General features: G+C 40.2%; 2 protein-coding genes across 2 annotated transcripts; both read left to right on the forward strand.

Annotated features, from left to right (window-relative positions):
• Positions 1–680: 680 nt before the first annotated feature.
• On the forward strand, positions 681–1,363 carry LOC308606155 (small ribosomal subunit protein eS7-like). The gene has a single exon (XM_081216714.1). The coding sequence runs from the start codon at positions 741–743 to the stop codon at positions 1,323–1,325; it is 585 nt and encodes a 194-aa protein (XP_081072840.1). The 5' UTR covers positions 681–740; the 3' UTR covers positions 1,326–1,363.
• A 5,231-nt stretch (positions 1,364–6,594) lies between these two features.
• LOC308606154 (endogenous retrovirus group K member 8 Rec protein-like) lies at positions 6,595–8,917 on the forward strand. Its single transcript, XM_081216713.1, has 2 exons — positions 6,595–6,941; positions 8,487–8,917. The coding sequence occupies exons 1-2, from the start codon at positions 6,642–6,644 to the stop codon at positions 8,550–8,552; spliced, it is 366 nt and encodes a 121-aa protein (XP_081072839.1). The 5' UTR covers positions 6,595–6,641; the 3' UTR covers positions 8,553–8,917.
• Positions 8,918–10,328: the final 1,411 nt, after the last annotated feature.

Genomic DNA, 10,328 nt, shown 5'->3' on the forward strand with positions numbered 1-10,328 from the left:
ACTCAGGCAGTGCATGCATAGGTTCTCTGTGACCACACAGGCCTCACCTGGTTTAGCAATCACTTCCTTTGGGGCAAGACATGTACTCAAGGGCAATGGAACCTGATTGAACTTGACCTCAGTGCTTCTACCCTAACAACGAGAGCAGACCCAGCCCTGGAGAGGGTGATGACAGCCAGGGTAAAGAGGAAGCCCCACCTCACATCCAGAACAGGCTCAAGGCACCACAATGCAAATCACACCCCCTATCAAGGGGATAATGGCCACCACACTCTGAGGAAACACATGGCTGGCATCCATGCTAAAAACAGCCCTCACACCAAAAATATTGGACACACAGCCTACACAGGGATGCTCCCACATAAAAACAGCCCTTCAAGAGCACGGTGGATAACTGTTTCTTCTAAATTCATAGAACAGAGAAAGTTAAGTAAAGTGAAAGAGCAGAGGGATTAATCCTAGTTAAAATAATAAGAGAAATCCCCTGAAAAAACAAATAATGAAACAGACCTCACCAGTCTACTAGACCCTGAGTTCAAAATGGAGGTAATAAAAATGCTAAAGGAATTAAGAAAGATTACCAATAAAAATTCAAATCACTGTAATAAGGAACTAAAAACTATAAAGATGAATCAATCAAAAATAGACAATTTAATTGCTAAGATAAAAAACAGCTCTTCCTAAGCCTACTGGAGTCGGCGGCGGCAGGGAGCTTTGGCCGCTTGGTCAAGGTGCCGGCCATGTTCAGTTCCAGCACGAAGATCGTGAAGCCCAATGGCGAGAAGCCGGACGAGTTCGAGTCGGGCATCTCCCAGGCCCTCCTGGAGCTGGAGATGAACTCGGACCTCAAGGCCCAGCTGCGGGAGCTGAACATCACGGCCGCCAAGGAAATTGAAGTTGGTGGCGGTCGGAAAGCTATCATAATCTTCGTTCCCGTTCCTCAACTGAAGTCTTTCCAGAAAATCCAGGTCCGGCTCGTGTGGGAGCTGGAGAAGAAGTTCAGCGGGAAGCACGTTGTCTTTATCGCGCAGAGGAGAATTCTGCCTAAGCCAACTCGAAAAAGCCGTACAAAAAATAAGCAAAAACGTCCCAGGAGCCGCACTCTGACAGCCGTGCACGACGCCATCCTGGAGGACTTGGTTTTCCCAAGTGAGATTGTGGGCAAGAGGATCCGCGTGAAGCTGGATGGTAGCCGACTCATAAAGGTTCATTTGGATAAAGCACAGCAGAACAATGTGGAACACAAGGTTGAAACGTTTTCTGGTGTGTATAAGAAGCTCACGGGCAAAGATGTTAATTTTGAGTACCCAGAGTTTCAGTTGTAAACAAAAATGACTAAATAAAATATTATTCACAAAAAAAAGTCTAGAAGCAATTAATAGCAGACTAAATGACACAGAAGAACGAATAAGTGATCCAGAAGATAGAATAATGGAAGTCACCCAATCCAGAACAGCAGACAGAAAGATACATTTAAAAAAATTAAAGTAACATACAGGATTTATGGGGTAATATAAAACCTGCCAAGCTATGCATAATAGGGTTTCCAGCAAGAGAAGGGAGAGAAAAGGGAATTGAAAATGTATTTGAAGAAATTATGGCTGAAAACTTCCCAAACCTAAAGAAGGAAACAGATACCCAGGTACAGGAAGCACAGAGGGTCCCAAACAAGATAACCCAAACAGACCAATACCAAGACATATCATAATTAAAATTCCAAAAGTTAAAGAGGATTCTAAAGGCAGCAAGAGAAAAACAGTTACAAGGGAACCCCCATAGGCAATTAGCTGATTTCTCTGTAGAAATTTTGCAGGTCAGAAAGGAAGGGCGTGATATATTCAAAGTTCTGAGAGAAAAAACCCCACAATCTAGGATACTCTACCCAGCAAGATTATCATTTAGAATAGAAGGAGAGAGAAAGAATTTCTTAGACAAGCAAAAACTAAAAGAATTCAGCAATACTAAACCTACCCTGTAAGACATATTGAAGGGTCTTCTCTAAATAGACAAGAAGCAAGAATATATAGGAAAGGGACAATCACAATAAAAAAGGCAAATATATAAAAGGATTGAAGACCACTTAAATGAGCCAGTAGATAGCTTTTAAAAGTCAGAAAATTTTGTAAAAGCGATAACTACAAGTAACAGCAAAAGGATAAACATAAATATGTAAAATAGGACATTAAAATCACAAATTTTGGGGGAGGGGAGTTTAAAATGTAGATATTTTAGAACATGAACTTGTATGACTCAATTTAACACAAGTAGATATAGTTATGGGCCAACATACTTGAGCTCCACAGTTAGCACAAATCAAAAACATATAGTAGGGACTTCCCTGGTGGCACAGTGGTTAAGAATATGCCTGCCAATGAAGGGGACACAGGTCGATCCCTGATCCGGGAGTATCCCACATGCCATGGAGCAACTAAGCCCATGCGCCACAACTACTGAGCCTGCGCTCTAGAGCCCATGAACCACAACTACTGAGCCCACGTGCCTAGAGCCTGTGCACCACAATGAAGAGTAGCCCCTGCTCGCCACAACTAGAGAAAGCCCGCGTGCAGCAATGAAGACCCAACGCAGCCATATATTAATTAATTAATTAATTTTAAAAGTTCACTATTATTATCTATCATCCATCCATCCATTCATCTATTCACTCACCATCCCTCCATCCATGTATCCATCCATCCTCCCTCCCTCCCTCCCTCCCTCCCTTGAAAAAAAATCAGAGGCAACAGAGGTCCTAAATGATATAATAGACCAGTTGGACTTAACAGATATCTGTAGGACATTCCATCCAGAAACAGCAAAATACATGTTCTTTTCAAGGGCACTTGGAACATTCTCTAGGATAGACCACATACTAGGTCACAAAATAAGCCTCAACAAATTTAAGAGGATAGAAATTATTTCAAGCACCTTTTCTGACCACAACAGTATGAAACTAGAAATCAACCACAGGAAAAAAAAAACAGGAAAATAATGAACTGATGGAGACTAAACAACATGCTACTAAAAAAAAATAATGGGTCAACAATGAAATCAAAATACCTTCAGAGAAATGAAAATGAAAACACAACTTTACAAAATTTATGGGATATAGCAAAAGCAGTTATAAGAAGGAAGTTCATAGAGATACAGGCCTTCCTCAAGAAACAAAAAAGTCTCAAACAACCTACCTACCACTAAAAGAATTAGAAGAGTCAACAAAACCCAAAGTCAGTAGAAGGAAGGAAATAATAAAAATTAGAAAATAAATAAAATGGAGATCAACAAAAGAAAAAATCAATAAAACCGGGAGCTGTTTTTTTTTTAAAGATAAAATTAACAAACCTCTAGGCAGGCTCACCAAGAACAAAATAGAGAGGACATCAATAAACAAAATAGGAAATGAAAGAGGAGAAATAAATGATATCATAGGAATACAAAAAAATCATAAGAGAATACTATGAACAGTCATATGCCAACAAATTGGGCATGATAGAAGAAATGGACAAGTTTCTAGAAACATAGAGCCTGCCAAAACCGAGCCAAGAAGAAACAGATAATTTGAACAGACTGATGACCAGAAGTGAAATCATATCTAGAATTAAAAAAAGAAACAAAACCAACCTCCCTCTAAACAAAGGTCCAGGGCCAGATGGCTTCACTGAGGAATTCTACCAAACATACAAAGAAGAATTTATACCTATGCTTCTCAAACTCGTCCAAAAGACTGAAGAGGAGGGAACACTCCCAAATTCATTTTATGAAGCCACCATCACCCTGATACTAAAACCAGACAGACACTACAAAAAAGAAAATTTCAGGCCAGTATCTTTGATATAGATGCAGAAATACTCAACAAAACATTAGCAAACCAAATCTAACAATACATAAGAAGGATCATATACCATGATCAAGTTGGATCATTCTAGGATGGTTTAACATATGCAAATCAATCAGTGTTATACACCACATTAACAAAAGGAAAGACATAAACCACATGATCATCTTAACAGATGCAGAAAATGCATTTGACAAAATTCAACATCCATTCATGATAAAAAAAATCTCTCTCATCAACGTGGGTATAGAGTGAAAATACTTCAACATGATGAAAACCATTTATGACAAACCCACAAGCAACATAATACTCAACAGTAAAAAGTGAAAGCCTTCCTGCTAAATTCAGGAACAAGACAAAGATGCCCACTCTCCCCACTTCTATTCAACATAGTATTCAAACTCATAGCCACAGCAATCAGACAAGAAAAAGAACTAAAAGATATCCAAATTGGAAGAGAAGAGGTAAAATTGTCACTATTTGCAGATGACATGATACTCTATATACAGAACCCTAAAATCTCCACACCAAAACTATTATAACTAATAAATGAATTTAGCAAGGTAGCAGGATACAAGATTAATATACAGAAATTTGTTGCATTTCTTTACACTAACAGTGAAATATCAGAGTATGTAAAAAAAAAATCCCGTTTAAAATCACATCAAAAAGAAATACCTAGGAATAAACAACCAAGGAGGTTAGAGACCTATATGCTGAAAACTATAAAACTGAAGGAAAACTGAAAATGATTCAAAGAAATGGAAAGATACCCCATGCTCTTGGATTGGAAGGATTAATATTGTTAAAATGGTCATACTGGGGCTTCTCTGGTGGCACAGTGGTTAAGAATCCACCTGCCAATGCAGGGGACACGGGTTTGAGTCCTGGTTTGGGAAGATCCCACATGCCACGAAGCAACTAAGCCTGTGTGCCACAACTACTGAGCCTGTGCTTTAGAGCCCGTGAGCCACAACTACTGAAGCCTGCACACCTAGAGCCTGTGCTCCGCAACAAGAGAAGCCACCACATTGAGAAGCCTGTGCACCACAACAAAGAGTAGCCCTCACTCGCCGTAACTAGAGAAAGCCCGTGCCCAGCAACAAAGACCCAACTCAGCCAAAAATTGTCGGGAACCAGCTGCAAGCTGACACAGTTCTTGCAGCTTAAAGCATGGCAAAGTCCTGCTTAATCATTGACAGGACCCAAAAGAGTTATTAGAGAAGATATGAGTCTTGGCCCATGAGGTTGCTTGCGATTTCTCTAACTATAGTTTGTCCTTGGCATGCTTCGGTAGTCACAGTCTGTTCTCACGCATGTTTATATCCTGGTTCGCAGAATGTTTTGTACTATAACTTCAACACTAAGGAAATACTGTCTGATGATTCAGTTTGGTGATTTAACAAAAACATGTATTGTCTACCGCAATATATCAAAAGAGGTTTGATGAGAAATAAAGTGTGTGTGTTTATACACCACCCTCCTGACCCTGTCTCTGCTTAATCCCCTCACCTGCTCTCAGGACTTGTTCCTCAGTCTTACAGCGACTGACAAGTGGCGCCCGAACAGGGACCTGAGTACATGGGCTGTTGAGAGGGACCCCGGAAATATTTCGCGTGCAGACATATACTGGGTAAGTTGGATTGTACCAGGAGATATTTTAGATGTAGCCTTTCTTTCTGTTTTGTTCTCATCAGGAGTAAAAATGGGGCAAACTGGATCTAAGGAACGACAACTTTTCGTTCAGCTACTGTACTCTATGTTATCCACTCAGGGCGTTAAGGTTACGCATAAACAGCTTGATTGTTTTCTTCATTTTGTGAAGGAAATTTGTCCATGGTTCCCAGAGGGAGGAACTGTTAATATTCAAACATGGAAAAAACATAGGTCAATAATTGAAAACTTTCTATTCCCTTCATGGACCTTCTAAGGTTCCTGTAGATACTTTTTCACTTTGGAATTTGATAAGAGATTGTCTTGACCCAACTCATGAGATTCAGAAATTATTCAAAGCAGCGTCTTTATGCCACTTCCCTTCTGCTCCTCAGTTACAAAATTTGCCTGAGGAACCTGTTTCTCCTACTGCGCCTCCCTTGTTGGCGACCATGCTATCTTCAGAGTCCCTGGAGGATGATGATGAACTATCCCCAGAGGATGAGACTGAATTGGAGGAAGAGGCTGCACGATATCACAATCCTGATTTTGATGATGGCATTTTTGCAGCTCTTAAGAATGTGCCTGCGGAATCTGAAAACTTTCCTAAATTAGATAAAACTTCATTTACTGCTTTAGCCCAAGCTTTAACTTGGGTAAAACATTTACATGATGTTGCTCAAGATGCTTCCCTAGCCCCTATTGGGCATTCTTCTGGCTCTTCCTTGCCAGCAAAAGCTCCCGATGAGTCCCCTTCAGTAAATCAGGGGTCTATTTCTGTTTCTTCTACTTCCTCTCTGCCTGTGAGTCTTTCTTCTCCACTCCAAACTGCTTTATTTCAAGCTTCTAAGCAGGGGGAAGATATATCTTCTTTGGGGTGTAAAATAAAGAAGGGGGAATATACCACAACCCCGCACAATTTATTGCGATGTTCTTTATATAAATTTTTTGAACGTAGATAAGCAAGGACAGACAGCTGCAGAAGGATTTTGGCATCCTCGTGCCTTGCCTTTTGCTGAAGTCCGTTGGCGGGATCCTCTTACTAATCAATGGAATGGTCCAGATCCTGTACTAATATGCAGACGAGGGCATGTTTGTGTGTTTCCTAGGGACACTAAGGATCCTCATTGGATACCTGAGCGCCTCGTGAGATTCTATGGATCCGGACCAGATGGTGAATTTCCTCCCCTGCAATATGGATCCGGACCAGATGGTGAACTCTCTCCCCCACCATATGAAGAGAATGCGGCTCGACGACACTCCCAATCCTCCCAAGAAACCAGCTCTCCAAGATCGTCAGTGTCGTCTCTCCCACACCACGTGGATGGCCAACCCTCCAACATGGGGCCAATTGAAACGACTGACCCAGAAGGCAGAGAAGATGTTGATGCAGCAGCAAGTGACTAAGTCCCCACAAACGTTGTTTGTGGCTGTGTTGGCTATTATCTCTTGTCAGGTAGTTTTGGGTAATACTGATGCTTATTGGGCATATGTCCCTGATCCTCCATTACTTCGCCCTGTAGAATGAATTGATCCCTCAATTCTTGTTTATGTTAACGATACTTCCCTTCTTGACTATCCAAGCAGTGATTTTATTACCCCTCTCACTGTAACTCATTTTTCATATACTGCCTTTTCTTTGCGTGCCCCTATCTGTTTTTCCATTCCTGCATTTTGGTATAATCAACATGAACAATACCAGCATGGATGTCTTTCAGTAGGACCCAGGCCTTCTTATACATATCAGTTCCAGTATCAGAATGAAACATGGTCTCGCAGGGAATGGATTTTTAATATTATGAGGCTCTCCACTCCTTATTTTAAGGCTACAGAGGATCCTCCTAAGGACTTGCCTCCCTGCATTCAACAAATATTGTCCCCCTTTTCTAACCCCTCAGAACCTTTATGGTCATATCCTCCGTGGCGTTGATGCCAATATTCTACACCAGTGTGGCATCGAATTCCTCATACTACTGAAGCTGTTTTGGACTGGTCTTTTCCTCAACCTTTTGCTGAACTTATTAATAAGATTGAATATCCAGGAGGATGGGTGGAGGGTGTCCTCTCCACCAATTTAGGAAATGTACAAAATAATACTTGGAAGTTGATGGCTGCTGTGGGGCCTGTTGTCCTTTCACATCAACAACATCCTGTTAGGAACTTAACCGCTTTTGTTATGGCTTGTATTCCATCACCCTATGCTATTCTTACTGGTTCTGTCTACGTTTTTCAAAAAGAAGGGTTTTATGACTTACGTTGTGATCATTGTAATTTGACAAATTGTATAACCATGGGGGAATCAAACCGGGGATTTCTTCTTGTTCGTCAGCCTCCCTTTGTATGCTCCTTGTAAATGTTACAGGTCCTTGGTATTCTAATTCAGGTTTGCAGGTCATGCATGAACTTTCCCTTTTTTTACAACGGCCCAAGCAATTTTGGGGGCTACTTATAGCTGGAATTACAGCACTCGTTGCAGTCATTGCTTCTGTAGATGCTTCCGCTACTGCGCTGACTCAAAGTATTCATACTGCCACATTTGTGAATAATTTAGCCGCTAATGTCTCTAATGCTTTGGGAACTCAAGAAACTATTGATAGAAAATTAGAAAGTCATGTTAATGCATTGGAAGAAGTTGTTCTTATTCTTGGAGACCAATTAGCTGCTTTAAAAACTGCCTGTTCTATGCATTGTCATGCAGAATTTTCTGCAGTCTGTGTAACCTCTAAGCCATATAACGATTCGCAGTGGCCTTGGCCTCAGATTAAGAATCATTTATTGGGAATTTGGTCTCATTACAATCTATCCCTTGATATTGCTCGCTTACATGGGGATATCACAAATATCCAGCATGCAGCTCCCCTAGATGTAAATCCAGTGGAAATTACTCAAGACATGTTTACCCAGATTACACGTACTTTTGCCCCAAGTTCTCTTACTAACCTCCTTTATCCTATAATTGTTATTGGTATTTTAATATTATTGTGTATTTCTTGTTTTCCAGTCCTCCTGCGAACTGGCTTACGAGCAATTGCAGAGTCGAACTCTACCACCTTACATTAAAAAATAAGGAAGGGGGACATGTCGGGAACCAGCTGCAAGCTGACACAGTTCTTGCAGCTTAAAGCATGGCAAAGTCCTGCTTAATCCTTGACAGGACCTGAAAGAGTTATTAGAGAAGATACGAGTCTTGGCCCATGAGGTTGCTTGTGGTTTTTCTAACTATAGTTTGTCCTTGGCATGCTTTGGTAGTCACAGTCTGTTCTCACGCATGTTTATATCCTGGTTCGCAGAATGTTTTGTACTATAACTTCAACACTAAGGAAATACTGTCTGATGATTCAGTTTGGTGATTTTTAACAAAAACATGTATTGTCTACTGCAATATATAAAAAGAGGTTTGATGAGAAATAAAGTGTGTGTGTTTATACACCACCCTCCTGACCCTGTCTCTTCTTAATCCCCTCACCTGCTCTCAGGACTTGTTCCTCAGTCTTACAGTGACTGACAAAAAAAGAAATGAAGGGAGGGAGGGAGGGAGGGAGGAAGGAATTTATAAAAGAAAAAAAGAAATGACCATACTACCCAAAGCATTCTACAGATTTAGTGTGATCCCTATCAAAACACCCATGATGTTTTTCACAGAACTATAACAAATAATCCTAAAATTTACATGGAGTCACAAAAGACCCAGAATTGCCAAAGCCATCCTGAGGAAAAAGATCAAAGGTGGTGGCATAACCCGTCCAGACCTCAGACAGAACTACAAAGCTACAGTAATCACAACAGCATGTTATTGACATAAAAACAGACATATAGATCAATGTAAAAGAATAGAGAACCCAGAGTAAACCCAGACACCTACAGTCGATGAATCTACAAGAAAGGAGGCAAGAATACACAATGAAAAGACAATCTCTTCAATAAGTGGTGTTGGGATAGTTGGACAGCTACATGCAAATCAATGAAATTAAAACACACCATATACAAAAGTTAACTAAAAATTGTTTAAAGACCTAAATTTAAGACATGACACCATAAAACTCCCAGAAGAGAACACAGCCAAAGAGCATTCTTGGGCATAAATCACAGCAATATTTTCTTACATCAGTTTCCCAAGGCAAAACAAATAAAAGCAAAAATAAACAAATGGGACCTAATCAAACTTTAAAACTCTTGCACAGCAGAGGAAACTATCAACAAAACATAAAGACAACCTACTGAATGGGAGAGAGTATTTGCAAACAATGCAACCAACAAGGGGTTAATATTCAAAATATACAAACAGCTGATACAACTCAATATCAAAAACAACATAATTTAAAAATAAGCAGAAGACCTAAATAGATATTACTCTAAAGAAGACATACAGATGGCCAACAGGCACATGAAAATATGCTTAACATTGCTAATTATTAGAGAAATGCAAATCGAAACCACAATGAGGTATCACCTCACATTATTCAGAATGGCCATCACCAAAACTAAATAATAAATGCCAGAGAGTGTGTGGAGAAAAGGAAACCCTCCTACACTGTTGGTGGGAATGTAAATTGGTGCAGCCACTATGCAAAACAGTATGGAGTTTCCTTAAAAAACAAAAAATAGAGCTACCATGTAATCTGGCAACCCCACTTCTTGGTAAATATTTGGAAAAGATGAAAACTCGAATTCCAAAAGATACATGTACCTCAGTGTTCATGTAGCATCACTATTTACAATAGCCAAGATAGGGAAACAACCCAAATGCCCGACTGGCTTAAGAAGACATGACGTGTGTGTGTGTGTGTGTGTGTGTGTGATGGAATATTAGTCATAAAAAAGAATGAAATATTACCATTTGCAG

This window comes from Mesoplodon bidens, assembly GCF_964165515.1.
Source record: "Mesoplodon bidens genome assembly, chromosome: 18".
Taxonomy (NCBI): Eukaryota; Metazoa; Chordata; class Mammalia; order Artiodactyla; family Ziphiidae; genus Mesoplodon; species Mesoplodon bidens.